General features: G+C 42.1%; 1 protein-coding gene across 3 annotated transcripts in view; it reads right to left on the bottom strand.

The window, feature by feature from the left end:
* LOC114784829 (otoferlin-like) overlaps positions 1–20,213 on the bottom strand; it is a 101,290-nt gene that overhangs the window by 48,718 nt on the left and 32,359 nt on the right. For all 3 annotated transcript variants that reach the window (XM_028970560.1, XM_028970582.1, XM_028970571.1), the window contains exons 21-25: positions 8,096–8,230; positions 7,770–7,931; positions 7,554–7,673; positions 6,719–6,880; positions 6,208–6,370 (exon numbers count right to left, since the gene is read on the bottom strand). In XM_028970560.1, coding sequence (XP_028826393.1) covers positions 6,208–6,370; positions 6,719–6,880; positions 7,554–7,673; positions 7,770–7,931; positions 8,096–8,230 — 742 coding nt within the window. The remainder of the gene's footprint in view (positions 1–6,207; positions 6,371–6,718; positions 6,881–7,553; positions 7,674–7,769; positions 7,932–8,095; positions 8,231–20,213) is intronic.

Consider the following 20,213-nt stretch of genomic DNA (forward strand, 5'->3'; position numbering starts at 1 on the left):
GTTTCCCTATCCGCCACACCGCCGTCGGATGAGAAGTTCCTTGGTTTGGTAGCAATGGAGGCAGAGGATAAGTTGAGCTTTATTGTCATTTCAGCTACATCCAAGTTAGACAGTACATATACAAAGATACAGACAGATACAAAACAACATTTCCCCCAGAATATGTTCCTAATGTAACATTTAAACAAGTTACATACTGACAAAGTGCATGTGTGCAACATCAACAAACCAGGCTAAATTATGTGCAAAAACATGGGACACATGGGACATGGGCAGGTGGTGGCCTAGCTGGTAAAGAAGAGGACCCGTAGCGGCCGGTTTTAATCCCGAGTCGCCAAGGTTCCACTGAGGAAAGCACTGTCCACACACACTAAACCCTGGGCGCCTTTCATGGCTGCCCACTGCTCACAGGGTGGGGTTACATGCAGAGGACACATTTCATTGTGTGCACCATGTTTCTGTTCTTGCTGTGCTTCACCATGAAAACCAACCCCTGCTGTAGTAATACTGCTGTATTAGAAATACAGCAAATACTGCTGTAATAGAAATATGTTCTGAACATATGAGGTAGGGTTATTTGTCAGTTCATTGTGGAAAGTCTCTGAGTGTTCAGGTGTCTGATTGCATGCGGGATAAAGCAACAACAACATTTATTTCTTATATAGCCCAAAATCATATACAGTATGTCTCAATGGGCTGTTGCTAGTCTGGCAGTAAGGCCCCAAAAGCTTTGGTACCTTTTTACAAGATGGTAAGAGTGCATTTGAGGTGTGTTTCCCTCACAATGCTGGTGGCTTTCCTGATGTAGCGTGTGTTGTAAATGTCCATTATGGGGGTAAGAGAGACTCTGATGGTCTTCTCAGCTTTCTTCACAATCCACTGTTGGGCCTTGCAGTTCGATGCAGTGTAGTTCCCAAACTAGACAGTGATGCAGCTGGTCAAAATGCTCTCAACAGTCCATCTATAGAAGGTGGTGAGGTTGGATGGTGAGAGAGGGGCTTTCCTCAGCCTCCACAGGAAGTAGAGACGCTACTGGGCTTCCTTGTTTGTTGAACTAGTGTTGAGAGCCCAGGAGAGGTTGAACACAGAGGAAGTCAGTGTTCAGTGAACTTCTCTTTTGAAGTCGACAATCATCTCCTTCATTTTGTCTACATTAAGAAACAGATTCTTGACCTTACACCACTGCTTCAGTCGTTGCACCTCCTATGCTGACTCATCGTTCTTCCTGATGAGACCTACCACGGATGTGTCATTGGTGAATGACACATCTAGGGTGAATGACACATCTAGGGTGGTAGCAGCCTAGCGGGTAACACTCGGCTATGAACCAGAAGACTCAGGTTCAAATCCCGCTTACTACCATTGTGTCCCTGAGCAAGACACTTAACCCTAAGTTGCTCCAGGGGGGGACTGTCCCTGTAACTACTGATTGTAAGTCGCTCCGGATAAGGGCGTCTGATAAATGCTGTAAATGTAAATGTAAATGTGAACCTGATGATGTGGTTGGAGCTGTGCATCGCTGCACAGTCGTGGGTCAGCAGAGTGAACAACATTGGACCAAGCACACAGCCCTGAGGAGCTCAGTGTGGTGGTGTTGGAGTCCAAAAATCCAAGAGGCGTTTAGGCTCAGCAGGCTCAGCTTCTTGATCAGGTGCTGAGGAATGATGATGTTGAATGCTGAACTGAAGTCCATATTCGTGTGTATGTCTTTATTGTGAGGGTCAGATGCAGGGTGGTGGTGATGGCATTGTCCATAGAGTGTAAGCGGAGTGCAGTAAGTTCAGTGTTAAGGGCAGGAGGGTATGTGCGCAGTCAACTCAGTGTGAGGATTAGTTAAGACAGGAAATAAGAAAGACTTAAATAAACAAATAAAATAGTAGTAAACATAATATATACAAATATTGGAACACAAAAATACAAATTGCACTAGATTTTTACATTGTCTGAAGATATTGAACATTACCTCACATAGTGAAGATGTATGTTTACATATGTGATAAGTTTAGTGTCTGGATTGCTTTTGGATAAAAGTTATTTTTAAGCGGATTGTCCTGGTTTTTTTGTATCTGTATCTTTTGCCTGATGGCAAAAGCTGGAAGTGGCAATGACCAGGTTGTAATGAGTCCTGTGAGTCCTTGCTTTTTCCGGCAACATGAGGGGTAAATAGGTTTCAGGGAGTGGAGCGACAGTCAATTATTTCCTTTGACCTGATGACCTTGTGGACCTTCCTTTAAGCTGCCGTACCACACACATAGTCTGTGTGTTTCTATGAATTAGTGGAAAAAGTCAAGGAGCATATTTTTGGGGAGCTGGTTTTTCCTGAAAATTCTCAGAAAGTACAGTCTGCAGCGCCTTCTTCAGCAGCTCCTTGGTGTTGGCACTTCAGGTCAGGTCATTCTCAAGCTCAGATTTTTTCTGTAGTCAACAAGTTCCTTTGTTTTTGTGGTGTTTAGGATCAGGTTGTTGACTCTGCAACCCTCTGACAATCATTCAACTTAATCCCTGTATGCCCGCTCGCCTTCTTTGCCTGAGAGGAGTCCATCCACTGTAGTGTCATCCGCGAATTTGATTATCTTGTTGATGGGGTGTGAGAGGGGGCAGTTATACGTGTAAAGGGCAAAGAGGAGTGGGCTGAGAGCAGTGGAGGTGTGGGTACCCAGCCTGTTCCTCTCGGAACGACTTGACAAAGTCCAGAATCCAGCTGCAGATGACTGATGGAAGTCCAAGATCTGCCAGTTTGGACATCAGTTGATCTCTTTGGTTTGTAGGCAAAAATGGGTCCAGGTCCACCATTTTCTAAAAGCACTTCATGACTTCATTCGGACTGTTCGTTGTGGATTGTTTTGGCAGTGGAACAATGGCAGAGAACTTGAGGCAGGATGGGCCTGTGACAAGGACTGGTTGAATATCCAGGTAAAAAATCCAGCCAGTTGATTTGAGGTTTCAGCACTCATCCAGCCACACTTTAGCCTTCCTTAGATTTCACCTGGACACCCTGCCACATCTATCCTCCTACGGTACGCTGCCTTGGCATCTCAGATTCCTCTCTTCAGATTGACTATCCCCTGACCTGAAATCAGCATTCCTGGCTTTCAGCAGGCTTCGGACCGCCCTTGACATCCAGGGCTTCCTGTTGGGATAAGTCCTAATGCATCTGTCCCTAATGACGTTGTCTGTGCAGATCCTGATGTAACCCATGACTGCTGTAGTGTTGTTCTACAGCCCCTGTTGAGCAAAAACCTCCAAGTCAGTTCTCTGGAAGCAGTCCTGGAGCTATTAGGAGCCATCCTTGGGTCATCTAGTGACAGTCTGGGTGGTGATGGGAGCTTGTTTTCTAAGGGGGGGTGCATGTAAGGATCAGAAGCAGGGATGGTGATCAGCCTGACCAAGGTGTGGTAGGGGTATAGCCCTATAGCCCTGCCTGATGTTTGTGAACAGCTTGACAGGCTCTCTAAGCACTATGCGCCCAGTCTGTTTCTGAAGGAGAGTGCAACACCTCACCCCCAAAAAGAAAACTGGTGAAGAACTCGTAGGGACGTTTTCCCTCCACGGATTCCTGGACACCAAAGATTCTTATATTCTTAGGGCCCTATGATTTTCGTGATGCAAAAAAACGAGAACGGAATTCTGGAATCCAACAAATAAAACAGAATCCACTATAAAAAGTGGAATTGTGTATAATTGCCATTTCTGGCCGCTGCAGCCCACTACACGTGTTTCCGGTAGAAGCGTCATGTTTGCACGATCTGCAATGGCGAAGAGGCTGTCAGTGCCGAATCCGGACCACTTGCCTGATCAGTTCTGCGCATACGCAATGTTGAGGTTTGGATCACTGGAACACCAATGTCCTCAGATAATTATACAGGGTGGGACATTTATATGGATACACCTTAATAAAATGGGAAAGGTTGGTGACATTGAACACATTTTATAAGTGGTCAGAAACTTGGTGGTAGTAGCCTAGTGGGTAACACACTCGCCTATGAACCAGAAGACCCGGGTTCGAATCCCACTTACTACCATTGTGTCCCTGAGCAAGACACTTAACCCTAAATTGCTCCAGGGAGACTGTCCCTGTAACTACTGACTGTAAGTCACTCTGGATAAGGGCGTCTGATAAATGCTGTAAATGTAAATGTAACTTGGAAATAACTCATGAAAGAATAATGTTACGTTAAAACCAAGCACACCATTGTTTTTCTTGTGAAATTACCCATAAATTTGATGTGTCACATGACCCTCTTCCTATTGAAAAAAAAAACAAAAGTTGGATCCAAGATGTCCAACTTCTAAATGGCCACTATGGTCACCACCGTATCTTGAAAAGTTTGCCCCCTCACATATACTAACAGGACGTTAATATCACCAACCATTCCCATTTTATTAAGGTGTATCCATATAAATGGCCCACCCAGTAGAATTCAACTCTTAGTGCTAGGTTTAGAGCAGAACAGTACTATTGTATAACTATTTTTTATAAATCAGAGAACAACCCACATTACAAGATCTGCAAGCATTAAATGCTGTGTTAAAACAAAAGATATTTTAAACAGCTCAGGTTCATGGGGAGAGCATTTTGCTGTGATTTACATATCAAAGGCTTTTTTTTCCCAGTTTATCTATATAGAAGTTCGGTCCATTTTGGTGTGTCTTTAAGTATGATGGGAAGGCATGTCAAATTTACAGTGAATCATCCACATTTTATAATCAATAGCTTTAGTCCAGTCTAAAGTCCGGGTTCCACACGAAGTGTCAATTAGTGTTCTGGAGCAGCATACTTCTAATTTTTCCACAGTGTTCCATAATCATACAAAGATGTACCACACTTACATTTACATTTAAGGCATTTGGCAAACACACTTATCCAAAGCGACTTACAACGTGCTTCCATGTTACAATATATGAAGAGATCAATTTTGGTTCACTAGGACTCCCAACTATGAATATAATCTTTATTTTCACTCTGTTGTAGTTTCTATACATAAGTAAGACAACAAGAAGTTTACAAGTTAATATAAATATTCTCTAAAGAGGAAGGTCGGGATTGAAGGTCTGAACAAACAGAGAACCCAAAACAACATGTCGTAATTCACAGATCACAGGCATTAACAGATCACAGGCATCTGTTTCTTAAAACTCCACTTATTGGTCCACGCCATTTTCTAAGGCGGGGACCAATAGTGAGCATAAAAGCACTGATCCTCTAAGTTTCTTGGTCTTTTCGCCTGCCAGTCTTTCACCTGGTTTGTCTCCCACCGGTCATTGCCTGATCTCTTGCCGGCATTCCCTTGAACTAACTCTGCTCAGACTCCACATTCAAAGTTTGCGGCCGAGCTTGTCACACACCGCACGACTTCATAGCCTATCACCGACCACCAGGCATTCGCCAACCACCGGCGAAAGGTCCGAAGAAGCAGAAACACCGCCGACATCCGGGACCCGCTGCCACGCAACGCAATGCTGCCAGCTGACGTCACAGCCTGCCTGAGAGTCGGAGCACTCTCTCTCTCTCTCACACACACACACACACACACACACACATACACACACATATATGAAGCCGAGGGTATCTTACTAAAAGTGGGGTATACACTCGCTGCATCTCACCTGTCAGCTTAAACTTTGCGTACATCACACAAGGTTTTAACCTGATATCTAGTTAAGTGAGAACTACCATCTTATCATTATACTGGCATCATGATTTGGTGTGAATGTGGGGATGAATGAAATCTAGTTATATATGTTTCTGTAGTCTAACCAATAGAAGACATTTCTGTCTTTTATTAGTAATTGTGAATAATTCTGGGGATGGCCTCTTTATTTGCACATTGCTCAGTATATATTATTTTAATTTACTCAAGACTCTGTAGGAATTGTCAAACGTGAAATTATTGATAAATTACTGAAATCACATGGTTATTAATATAGCTGTTATCACAAACAAAAATGAATATACATACATATATATATTAGATTATATATATAAATAAACACACACACATATACAATTTCAGTTATATTTTTCCCTGTGTCATTCCAATTATATTACACATAACTTAAGAAGGCACATATCAAAAACGCCTTTAGAAACATATTTACATACTTTTGACAGGTACAATACTTATTTTACACACTGTATACTTTATAATTTTGGGTGAGTCATATTGCTTAGCAGTACTTTTTAAGACTCTTTGCAATTGCACCAACCTGTGGTTGACCAGTTGTTTGCCTGCTTATCTGTTGCACGATAGATGAACTTTCGTAGTGAAGTCACAGCATGAGAGCCGACTAGAGTGTAGCGACCAAAAGCCCGACAGTCTACCACACGTATGTTCAGAGGTGGATGGAGCAACTCATTTTCTGGCAGGTCCTCATTAGGTAGAAAAAAATCTACTGTCATTGAAGTGTATGAGAATAAATCCAACCTAAGAACTTTTCCATCATCTCTGGAATAGACACGCTGCATTCAACTTCACAATTAGGGGCATTGTTGTTATGTAACTTGATTATCAAAGACAAATATATTACACTCAGCATATTATCTCCATTAAAAAAAAAGTTTTCATAAATCTTCATAATTGTAAGGGCTTAAAGGAATAACACACCTGCACACATGCTGAGAGATGATTACTGCACATCACAATATTCAAGCTGCATTTAACCTACATTTGACAACAGCAAACACAAATAGCAGCTCTTCAAATGTTACAAAGCCTACCACTTCAAACCACTTGACAAGGGTGCTGAAATTAGGGTTTTTCTTGTAGTTCTGTACAACAGCAGACTGGACCCCTTTCCCAGCGCAATCTATGTCCACACGTGGTCTGTCCACTTGGGCCAAGTTCACCCGTTTTAGGTCCCTAAGACCCCAAAACAGAACCTGTGAGTAGAAACAATTATTGAGTTATGATAATGTGAAGCCTTGAGAAAAGTAATGGTTTGGGCCATACACAGCTACTATAAGAAGAAAGCATACACTTATAATGAAAATGAATGCCATGTTAATTTCTTTAAATCATTTCTGTAAACTGGTCCTTTCCTTTGACTCAAACAATGCAATTACTGCTCATCCCAGCAGATTCATCCCCATATCAGGATCTTAACCTCCATGGACAATAACCATGGAAAATGACCTATACTTTTCTTCTCATAATGATAATCTTTCTCGATTGTAGTGATATTTTCTATGTTACATTGGAAGGATTCAATCATATGTTACTATATAAGCCACCAAAATACATCAGTCCATTGCCATATCAGAATTTGAATACTATAATTTTCTTCTGGCAGGGCTGCTTCAAAGTGCAATTTAGTTTGTACAATCTAGGAAGGCATTGCACCACAAAACCGCATTGATATTTTCCTTTCCACTGGCTTCCAGTTGTTGCATCAAATAAAAAAATAAACAGAGTTTTTGTTTCATAGTTATTAAAGGCATATATTGTATAATGAATCCTCCACTGAAAATAAATCACTGAAAGTCCCAAATTACATTGATATTCATGATGGTGTTGGTAAACATAACTACAACTTTAAATGACAGACGTCTGTACCTCTATACGGTACTTGCTCAACACGGGCCTGATGCCTATGGGAACTGGAAAAATTGCCCCTCTGTCCATATCTGTGGGACCATCAACTGGTGGCAGGTCTGCTTTACCAGCTGGCCCAATCTGTACAGATAATGTACATTTTAGTAATAAAATATTATGAATACTGTCCTATGTATGCATATTACATATTTTGCTCTTTGCTGTGCTCATCTTAACCTGCAGAAGCTCAAAGGCTGCCAGTAATTCTCCAGCACTGCAGTTGCCTCTGTAGATCTGGTAGTACTCCAACTGAGGAGGAAAGCGTGGTGGCCCATAGTGCTCATCAGCCATCTTTGTAATGGGCTTGGCGAATGTTCTTCCCATAAAATCAGCTTTGCCCTGTGAACAGCAGCACAATATACATATTTATTCATTTACATATTCACAAAAGGGGATTAACAAAAACACAGGGTTTCTTTTCAGGATGTTTCTGAGAGTATTTTAAAATTTAATTAATTTTTAACATAAACATCTTCATCAGTTTTAAGGAAAGTAAAACCTACCATGGAATCCTGGTCATAAATCTCAATTACAATAATTGGTGGGTCATCCCTCAGTTCGCTGGCCTCCCCAAAGAGCTCAACGTTGTCAATCAACAGTAACTGATCCCACGTAGGACACAGAGTCTCATTAAGAACCTGTTGAGACATGCTAGATTTGTTTCTAATGCACATAAATTATTTTTAAAAATCTTAATTGCTTAATATTAAATTCCCCATTCTGTCCTGTTCAAATCTTTCAAGAACTGGACTGGGCTAGATTGATTTAGAGGAAAGGAGGGCACTATTTATAGGAATGGCTTCACTATAAGACTTCTGTAGCCTCCCAGCATGACTCCATGCTACCCATAATCTCCCAAATCAAGTCCTGGCTCCCCGTAGCCTTAAAGCTTTAGAGCTCAGCTTTCATCATCTCAAGACCCAACTTCTAGCATCTTGTGTGCCTCTGGGCCATTCCAAACATCACAACAGGAGGGTCAAGGAGGTAATAGCCAATGGGGCTTGAATGGAAGGTAGACTTTCCAGGTAGACCTCAATAAGCACAGCTTTATAAAACAACTTTATAAGTTACTTATAAAAGTAACCCCCAGACAGAGTCCACACTTACCTTAAGTTTCATTGATCTGGATAGATTACTCATGCTTTATTGTTTCATCTAATGTCTGTTACAATGGATATTTAAAACAGTTTTATTTCAAATGACTAAAAGTTATTCCAAAAATAGTTTAGCACTTTCACTGAAGCACTGGCTGTGTTTTTTGGTCCCGGTTTTGCCGACTGTTTTCCACGCTGGTATAGCTGTGTCTCACAAACTTTAAATCGATTCCTACATTACATTGCTTTACTTTTACTTTTTTGCTCATATCATTTTGCTGAAAAAACAAGTCAAGTCAAAGTCAACTTTAATGTCTTCTCCCCATATAAAAGTACACAGAGAGACAAGATTGCGAAGAGAGAACAACAAACAACACAAAAACATGACCCATAAAATAGAGCAGGTCAAGACAAACTAGACAAACCAGCCAGACAAGTAGCAGCAATATGACAATATATCAGTGTATGGATGTATTTAGTATATGGTATATGATACCATGGCATGACAACGAGCTCCCTGGTACAATGATAAGATTCATAAATTACACTGACTACACTGAGGATGGAGCAAAATGCCAGAAATACAAAATGGAATCAGCAATGATTGCCTGGAATATGAGTCTTCTTCAAAACGAGAAAGCAATTGAGTCAACTAAAATAGATAAAATAATCCAGAAACCAGAAATGAAATCCATTCATCAGATGTTGTGGATTAAACACTTAACAGCCTGGAAATATTTAGCCTTAATCACCCAGGGATAACTACAGCAAATCTCAGCAGAACTGAAAAACTCGACCTGCATATTAGACAGTATACCAACAAAGCAATTTAAGGATATTGTTGGTACCATATGGGTATTACTGGATCTAATCAATGCATGTATAAGTACTGGCTATGTCCCTATTTTACGTAGATAGTTATAAATCCTATAATAAAAGAGGCTGATCTTGTACTGACATCAGTACAATTCTCGAACATCCCTTAAAACTCCAGTCGCCAATGATACCGGACGATTCTCGCACTCCGGTCACCACAAACTTTCTAGGGGGTGGAATTCTAGCCCATGCCCATGGTTATTTATCAAGCCAGTGGCCTTTGTGTTTTAGCCTGTCCCTGTGATCCCCAGCAGTACGTCCCTTCTCAGCGCCCCAGTAACCCCTGCTTCCCTGAACCCCCCCCCCACAGCTCCATCTCCGCACCCATCCTCTCTTACCTCAAGCCTCCCACCCGCACTTCACGCGCCTCCGCTCCACATCTCCACCAGTGGCAGCAGTCACGTTGCAACCTCTGACCTCCCAGTCCACTACGCTGTGTTTGTCCTCTATGGATGCTATGTCTGCCAGGACTCAACTCTGACAATAGCATAACAGCTTTCAACCAGGCTGTCATTGCTCCCCTGCTCAAAAAATCCACATTAAACCCGTCTGTATTGGATAGCTACCGCCCAGTCTCCAACCTTCCTTTTCTTTCAAAAATTCTTGAAAGAGCAGTCCTGGCTCAACTTTCCTCATTTCTCCACGAGCATGATCTTCTCGACCCTTTTCAGTCTGGTTTCAGGAAAGGGCATTCAACTGAAACCTCCCTCCTGGCAATGATGGATGACCTTCGTGCTGCAAGAGCTGCCCGCAGATCATCTGTCCTTGTCCTACTTGATCTATCTGCTGCCATCGACACAGTTAACCATGAAATTCTTCTCACCACACTCTCTGATTTAGGAGTTACAGGAACCGTACTAGATTGGTTCACCTCTTATCTTCACGACAGGTCCTTCAAGGTATCATGGGGAGGTGAGACATCTGTCCTCTCTAGGATCTTCAAGCCAGATCATCCTGTCTCACACTCTGTGGTTCATGACGCTGGAGATAACAGACCTCCTGCACCCCAAGAACCAAAGTCCAAAATCCAGAAGGTCGAATATACCGCCTCAATTGATTAAAAACTTTCTGGAGTCACATCTCTCCCCTGTAGAGAGACCACCATGTGTCGTAATTCAAAGATCACAGGAGCCACCCACTGGCATTTTTGATAACTATGAAACATTGGGCTAGACATTGAGGCACCATAGTGAGAGGGTTGTTCCTCTTTTCTTCCCTCCCCTCCTTTCAAACAGAATTCAACTATGGACAAATCAATAAAATACTGATAAACAGGATATACAGGATTCCAAAGCACTCTAAAAAGACCCACAATCATTCAACAATCATCAGCACTGATACCTAAGACTTTTCATTTACCATCATGGTCTAATGAAGTGTATTAGTGTAAAATACATTTTCTGCTATGTTGAAACACTAAGTAGGACATGTTTGGTATCTAACAATTTTAGAATTGTTTAATAAAACTATTGATAAATGTGTCTGAATGAAAAGAAATAGATTTTTTGATGGTATGTTGTTTGCAGAAAACTTTGTGCATAGAGAAAGTTCGACAGGGTCACAAAAAGGACACAGACCCATCCTGCACAACAGGGGGTGGGGGGTCTGCCCCAGGATTCAAATTTGTCTCATAAAACTCTCTTTATTGGCCCACGGCATCATATACTGAGTATAAAAGTTGACCCTTTAAGTTTCTTTGTCTTTTGCGATCTTTTGCCGGTCAAAGTCTGCAGCTCAAATTTGGCTCGACTTGTCACGCACCATACAACTTCATAGGCACGGTATCATCAACCACCGGCGAAATGCCCGAGCAAAAAACGCGACCCGCTGCTGCGTGATGCAAGAACGCTACCAGCTGACGTCACAGCCTGCCTGAAAACAGGAGCACGCACACACACACTGTTGCATCTTGTAAGTTTAAACAAGGATCTGCGTACATCGCATAAAGTTATCTGTAACGCCATTCTGCTTGTACAAGTTTTAACCTCATATCTAGTTACATGAGAGCTACCATCTTATCATTATACTGGCATCATGATTAGGTTTGAATGTGTGGATGAATGAAACCTTGTCATATATGTTTCTATACACCTATATTTTATGTGGTTCATTTAAGCAATAGATCTGTCTGTTAATAAAACCCATAAAAGACATTTCTAGAGGGTGAGTTTTCCTGTGTTAAAATATACGGTCACTACACCTTAAGATCGTGCCAGCTCTATATTAAGATCTTTTGCTAGTAATTATGAATTAGTATGGGGATGCCCTCTTTACTTGAACATTACTAAGATCAATATATAATTAAAGTTTACCACAAGACTCTCGGCGGACAAGGCAACAAAATAATATTTCTCCGGAACCTGGTGCTACATGTAACATTTGAAAGATTGGACAAATATACATACTGACAAAAAGCCAAGATGGTGCTGGTGAGTTTGGCTACTGTCGCGACTGCTCCGACCCCTCAGGGCCAGGGTAAAGCTCCAGAGAGACATCAGGGACTGCAACCTCCTCTGCTTCACTGAGACATGGCTGAACCCAGCGGTCCAAGCCATCCAGCTGGCTGAGTTCTTCTTGGTTCATCGCATGGACAGGACATGGGACTCAGGGAAGACATGGGGAGGCGGCATGTGCTTGCTGGTAAACAACAGCTAGTGCAACAGCGTTGTTCCTCTCACTCGCTCCTGCTCACCCAACCTGGAACTATTGTCCATCAAATGTTTTACCTTCCTCAGGAGTTCACATCAGTAATCATCAGTGCCGCTTACATTCCACCTAAAGCGGACATGGACACTGCCTTATGCGAGCTGCATGAGGCACTCACTCATCACCAGACACAGCACCGGGACACTGTGCTTATTGTGGCAGGTGACTTTAATAATGCCAGCCTCAAATGCCAAAATTTCACCAGCATGTCACCTGCCCCACCAGTGGCGAAAGGACACTGGACCACTGTACACTACAATTAAGGACGGTTAAAGGGCACAATCTCCGACCATGCTGCAATATTCCTCATGCCTTAATGCAAACAAAGACACAAACAGGAAGTTCCGGTTCAAACGGAGGTGGCACGCTGGACGGACGCAGTGGATGGCGAAAACTTTTCGATGCAGCTCTCAAAACATCAGCAAATATACGGAAGTGGTTGTGAGTTTCATTGGGAAACTAACGGATGATACCATTCAGAAAACGATCGTCAGAACATTTCCCAATCAGAAGCCGTGGGTGGATAAAACCATCCTGACGCGCTGAAATCGCAACCTATAATGCACCGCAACCTATAATGCTGGGCTTGCTTCCAGGGACATCGGACCATACAAGTCTGTGTCATACAACGTCAGGAAAACACTGAAGGAGGCGAAGCAGCACTACGGGAAGAAACTGGAGTCGCAACTCGCAACTGACTCTAGTAGCATGTGGCAGGGATTAAGAACGGTCAAGGATTATAAAGCACCAACATCCAGTATGACGAACAAGGACGTGTCTCTGGCAGACAAGCTGAATACGCTCTATGCTTGCTTCGAGGCTACAGCTAAAGATGCTAGCAATGCTATGGCTAGTGGCTCCAACAGCTGCAGACAAGAAGACACTGTCAGCACCGAAAATGCGCTCATCATCACAGAGCATGACATGAGCAGTGTGTGGGGACGGTGCTTTGCTCAGTAGCACCTCAGTGGAACCTTGGTGGATCGGGATTCGAACTGGCAACCTTCTGATTACGGGGCTGCTTCCTTGACCGCTAGGCCACCACTGCCCCACTGATCCTGATGTGGTGAAGAATCTGCTGGAATGAATATTAGTTCAGTTTTGGTGGGATTGAGTTGGAGGTGATGGGCTGCCATCCAAGATGAGATGTCAGTTAGACATGCAGAGATTTTGGAAGCAGCATGTAGATCAGAGGGAGGAAAGGAGAAGAGGAGTTGTGTGTCGTCAGCATAGCAGTGGTAGGATAATCCATGTGAGGAAATGACCTCACCAAGTGATCTCATGTAGAGGGACCAGTAGAGCCACCATCACTCTCAACACTGGAGCCCCCCAGGGCTCTACTTATTGTAAGCCTGGCATCATCTCTCAGTAAACACCAATGAGTTCAAAATGCCGCGGCAAAAACTCTAACTAGAAAAAGAAGATTTGAACTCATTACACCGATTCTGTTCTCACTGCATTGGCCATCACTAAAATTTCACATGCAGTCAAATGTTTTTTGATTAACATACATAGTTAACATGAGAATTATGCTCACAAGATTCTTATTGGTACCAAGAATTAACTAATTCTCAACAGGTGGACAAGCATCAGGAGGCAGGACCTGGGGCACGATCACATGGGCGTAACTGTTCGTGGGGAACTGCTGTCAGGCCGCCGACGTTTAACAATGCAGTCGGGCTGGAGGGCCAGAAGCTGGAGATGAGTCATATGAAAAAGGGCTTGTACCGGGAGAGTGAGGATCTTTCATTGAGCAGGCAAAGGCTACTTTGTTGGGAGCGCAGGGGTCAAAGAGCAAGAAAAAAAAGAAAAAGAAGCAAGGTCAGGGTCAAACTTGTGTTTATTTATTCCTCCATTTTATTGTGTTTGATGTCTTCTTTGTGGTTTCCTGGAGCGGTGCCGGGGTTGGGGTGGTACCTGCGCTCCCTATTGGTCCAGAACACTGGTTGACAGCTGTGACCTTCTGCTTTTTTTTCCCAAGCATTCCAGAAAAGTTAAACCCAAAGTCACTATGATGCTCATCTCACTTAGGCTGTCCTAGATGGTCCGTTGTTGCACTCGACATGTACACAGGCCTCTAGCCTGCTTAACAGGGGGACTATGTGATCAAGTGGACTTAATAATTGACACTGTGTCTGGGACTTTAACAGAAGGCCAGAGAAAACAGATGTGTTTTCAGTTTAGATTTAAACAGTGAGACTGAGTCTGAGTCCCGAACACTGAACGGCAAGCTGTTCAACAACTGCAGAGCTCTATAGGAGAAGGATCTGCTCCCAGCTGTGACCTTCTGTACATTGGGTACCAGTAATGACCCCACACCTGTTGATTGTGAGATAGAATGGCCATACAGAGTTATGATGTAGTCAGCCATCTTCAGACAATTCTCTATTCTGTTCAGCTGCTGCCTCTTGTCTGGCATTGCTGATAAATACAACTGTGTGTCATCAGCGTAGCAATGAAAGCTAATACCGTGTTTGCAAATGATGTCACCTAAAGGTAGAATAGCAATGAAACTAGGACAGAACCTTGTGGAACACCAAATTCTACTTTACTATGTGAAGACAAATCACCTTTAATTTCCACAAACTGATACCATTGGTCAGATATGATCTGAACCATACAAGGGCTATTATCTTAATCCCAAAACATTCTCTAACCTGTCAAGGAGAATAGCATGATCAATAGTGTCAAACGCTGCACTCTGGTCAAGCAGGACAAGCAGTCAGATGCGGCCCAGATCAGAGGTCAACAGTAGGTCATTAACCACTTCAACCAGTGCTGTCTCAGTGCTATGATGAGGTCCTGATTGATATACTTCATGAATGTTGTAGGTAGGCGCTCAGCTGCTGGGCCACGGTTTTTCTAAAAACGGAAGGTTGGATATCAGTCTAGAAAGCTACCTGCGATCAAGATCAGATTTTTTAATCAGGGGTCTAATGAATGCTACCTTGAACGAACTTGGTACGCGGCCGGTGCTAAGCGATGAGTTAATAATTTTAAGGATAGGACATCGGGTGCTTGTTTAAGGAAACTTGTAGGAAGCGGATCCAATACGCAAGTACATTGATTTGATGATGAGATTAGTTTAATTAATTTATGCTCTTAAAGAAAGTTGAAGCATTCTAATCGGGGTTTAGCTATTTGAAGATTATTTTCCATAGTAATATCGACTGAGCTGTTGTTATGCTTTTAATCTTATATCTATTCGGAACAATTTTACTATTAAATCGAAGGTCAGTACAAGATCGAGCGTGTGACCACCTTCATGAGTAGGTCCTATTATATTTTGTTTAACTCCAACTGAGTCTAGTATAGACAGGAATGCTGTTTTTAGGGAGTCTTCTAATTTATCACAGCTGATGTTAAAGTCACCGACAATTAGGGCTTTACCCACAGATACAACCAGATTGGAAACAAAGTCTGTAAATTCACTAAGAAACTCGGAGTAAGGTCCATTGGATCTATAAATAATAATCAATGGAATTAATTTATGATTTTTGTTTTACGAGACTACATGGGTTATATTGGTATAGATCTCAAAAGAGTTAAATCCATGTTCGGGTTTATGTGTAATACCCAGGTTATCATTATGAATTACTGTAACTCCACCTCTTCTTCCAGTCAAGCAAGGTTGGTGTACATAGCTGTATCCAGGAGTGCTAGATTTGTGTCCAATTTGTTTGACCCAAGTTTTGGTCAGGCACAGTACATCAAACTCCTGATCTGTAATAATTTCATTAACAATGAGTGTTTTAGGCTATAACAGCTAAAGCTTCAGATATCTTCAAATGGACTAGTAGTACTAAAATGGACATGCAGTGTAAACCATGAGACTGGACTAAAACATGGACAGATGCTTTATACCACACATTGGACTTTCCTACCACTATACCTGGTGGACTATTTTTTCTTGGACAAATCATTACCAACCCTGCACTGAAACCTATCACACACTCACTCTATCCTGGAAGGCAGCCCCTCCCTGATCCCTCTCTAACTCCCTTTTTTGTATTTTTTTCTTGTGTGCAGAAATGGTCAAAGTGAGGGGTGTATAAGAAATATATTTACATTTATGGCATTTGGAAGACGCCCTTATTCTTAAAATGTGCTTTCATGTTAACATCAATCAGTTCCAGTTCACTAGGACCTCATTTATGAATACATTCATTTCATTCACTCTGTTGTACTTTTTTCTTGCATAAGTCTAAGAATTCTCTAAAGAGGAAGATCTTAAGATGCCATTTGAAAATACTCAGCGACTGTGCTGTTCTGACCTAGAGAAAGTTCATTCCACTACCTAGGGGCTAAGACTAGATGACAGTCTAGATGACTGTCTTCCTCATACTTTCAGCGGTGGGACCATGTGAGAAATACTTGAGGTTCGGAGAGTGTGACGTGTAGTGCGAGGTATAATAAGGGCTCTAAGGAAGGATAATGAAACCAGGATAATGTTTGGCTTTGTATTCAGTATCTGAATCTATTCAGATTATCCAGATTACTAGGGACTGAAAAAGTATCTGTGTGGCCTTTGTTGATAGATAAAGATGGATCCGACTGAGAAGGAATCTGAGCGGGATTAAGGAAAAAAAATGAAGCTTGGTGGTGGAATGAGGATGCACAGGAGAGCATTCAAAAGAAGAAGGTTGGCAAAGAAGCTGGATAGTCAGAAAGCTCCAAACAATGTACAGGAGTACAGTGGGTTGCAAAAGTATTCAGCCCCCTTGAATTTTGCACATTTTGTCACATTACAGCACCAAACATGAATCTATTTTATTGGAATTCCATGTGAAAGACCAATACAAAGTCTTGTACCCTTGAGAAGTGCAACAAAAATCATACATGATTCCAAACATTTTTTACAAATAAATAACTGAAAAGTGGGGTGCGCATAATTATTCTACCACATGTGGTCTGAGTGCAGTCAGTTGCCCATAGACATTGCCTGATGAGTGCTGATGGCAAAATAGATTGCACCTGTGTGTAATCTAATGTCAGTACAAATACAGCTGCTCTGTGATGGCCTCAGAGAATATTGGGAGCAAGAACACACCAGACAGGTCAGGGATAAAGTTATTGAGAAATTTAAAGCAGGCTTAGGCATCGTACGGAGCACTGTTCAAGTGATCATTCAAAATGGAAGGAGTATGGTACAACTGTAAACCTACAAGGCCGTCCACCTAAACTCACAGCTGAACAAGGACAGTGCTGACCAGAAATGCAGCCAAGAGACCCATGGTGACTCTGAATGAGTTGCAGAGATCTACAGCTCAGGTGGGGGAATCTGTCGATAGGACAAGTATTAGTCATGCACTGCACAAAGTTGGCCTTTATGGAAGAGTGGCAAGAACAAAGCCATTGTTAAAAGAAAACCATAAAAAGTCCCATTTGCAGTTTGCCACAAGCCATGTGGGGGACACAGCAAAGAAGATGGAAGAAGGTGATCTGGTCAGATGAGACCAAAATTGAACTTTCTGGCCAAAATGCAAAAAGCTATGTGTGGCAGAAAACTAACACCGCACATCACTCTGAGCACACCATCCCCACTGTCAAATATGGTGGTGGCAACATCATGCTTCTCTTCAGCAGGGACAGAGTTGATGGGAAGATGGATGGAGCCAAATACATGGCAATCTTGGAAGAAAACATCTTGGAGTCTGCAAAAGACTTGAGGCTGGGGCGGAGGTTCACCTTCTAGCAGGACAATGACCCTAAACATAAAGCCAGGGCAACAATGGAATGGTGTTCTATCCATGTGTTAGAATGGCCCGGTCAAAGACCAAATCTAAATCCAATTGAGAATCTGTGGCATGATCTGAAAACTGCTGTTCACGAACGCTGTCCATGTAATCTGACTGAGCGAGAGCTGTTTTGCAAAGAAAAATGGGCAAGAATGTCAGTCTCTAGATGTGCAAGGCTGGTAGAGACATACCCTAAAAGACAGGCAGCTGTAATTGCAGCAAAAGGACTCAGGGGGGTGAATAAATACACACACCCCACTTTTCAGTTATATATTTGTAAAACGATGTTTCGAATCATGTATGATTTTCGTTTCACTTCTCAAGGGTACACCACTTTGGTCTTTCACGTGGAATTCCAATAAAATAGATTCATGTTTTGGCTGTAATGTGACAAAATGCGGAAAATTTCATGGGGGCCGAATACTTTTGCAACCCACTGTATGATCCGTCAGGCAAAGAGAGAGGTGGTGAGGGCTCAAGCTAAAGCATATGACAAGTTTTATGAGAGTTTGGACACTGAGGTGGGCGAAAAGGATCTGTATCTTTTGGATAGGCAGGGGGACAGAGCAATGGAAGGATGCGCAGCAGGTAAGGTGATAAAGGACAACTGTGGAAATGTACACAAGCAGGGAGAGTGTTTTGAGCAAATGGGTAGAGTACATTGAGGGGCTGGTGAATGAAGAAATTCAGAGAGAAAAAAGGTTGAATGAGATTGTGAGCCAAGAGATGCAAAATAATTAGCACAGAAGTAAGGACAACTATAATGAAGATGAAGAATGGAAAAACTGTTGGTCCATTTGACATACCTGGGGAAGCATGTGTTTAGGAGAGATAACAGTGGAGTTTTAAACCAGATTGTATAGATCAGTATTAGAAATAGAGAGGATCCCTGATGAGTCAAGAAGTGTACTGGTACCAGTTTATAAGAATAAGAATGATGTGCAGAGCTGCAGTAACTACAGGGAGATAAACATGATCAGCCAATGTTATTAAAAAAGTGGTAAAAGGTTCAAAAGAGAGGTTGTAAGGTTTCTGGCATGACCAGCCTGTCATGAATGGTTACTGGAACCAGGTGGTTACTGGAACCACAAACTCCTGATATTCTGAATCATAATGCTCCTGAAATTATTCCAGGAATCAGCATATAGGACAAATGGGTCAGAGAAAATAAAGGAACACTGAAGAAAATGAAAAAGAAAAAAGTGCAATTTTACAGTTATTTGGCCATCTGAGAGAGGCTGTAGAAGCAATATTCCTCAAGTAACCCATAGTACTAAATCCTAATAATAAACCTGCATTATTCCAAAGAGAACAGGGAACAATCCTATAGAAATGTCCAAGTTGTTTTGGACACCATATGTGCCATTTGAGATTTCTCAGGAACGAAAACTATAAAACATTTTTACTTAGTTGTGACTATAGTTATTTATTCCAACTAATTACAGCTGTTTTAGGACCATTTTGAAAATATCACATCATATGTACACTCTAAAAAACGCTGGGTTGTTTTTTCAACCCAAATGCTGGGTTGAGTCTGTTGTTGGGTTGATTTAACCCAATTTGGGTTGAAAATCGGTCTTGATCTGTAACCCAGCGGTGCTGGTTTGGGAACGCGGACCTGAAAGAGAGTACGCACGTCACGTCAACTACCTGGGACATCAGCGAGAGAAGCCGCCATTGTCTTTGCACCGTCTTTAGTTTCTGAGGGGCGAAAAAATAATTTTCTGAAGGGCGAAAAAATAATTTTATGAGAGAAAGCCGCGGGGTTAGGAGACGGGCGGGAAATAAATTCTGAGGCAAAAGCTGCGGGTAGAAGGACAGAGGAGAAATTTTTAAGTTTTCTGCAAGCTTCACTGCTTAATATCTTGCTAACTAACACTTGCTATGCTAACAATGCTTAATATCTTGCGACTGCATTGGAGCCACCAATTTGTGTGTACTCACTCACACGGAGATCGGTAAGCTTTATTTTGCATATACAATGTGAAAGGGGGTTTTCTCAAGTTTGGACTTTTTTTTTAAAGGAGTTTTGCTTGCTGTAACGAGAACCATTTTGTGGATGAACAAGGTGAGTTGTTTTCTCTATTCAAATTAGAAACAGCTGGAACATTTGTAGTTTGAAACATGCATTTATTTATGAGGTCATCTTAAGGGAACAGTGAGTATTTGATACTTGCAGCAATGTGGTTTTAGAGTAGCTCTCTACT

Source organism: Denticeps clupeoides, chromosome 1, assembly GCF_900700375.1.
Source record: "Denticeps clupeoides chromosome 1, fDenClu1.1, whole genome shotgun sequence".
NCBI lineage: Eukaryota > Metazoa > Chordata > Actinopteri > Clupeiformes > Denticipitidae > Denticeps > Denticeps clupeoides.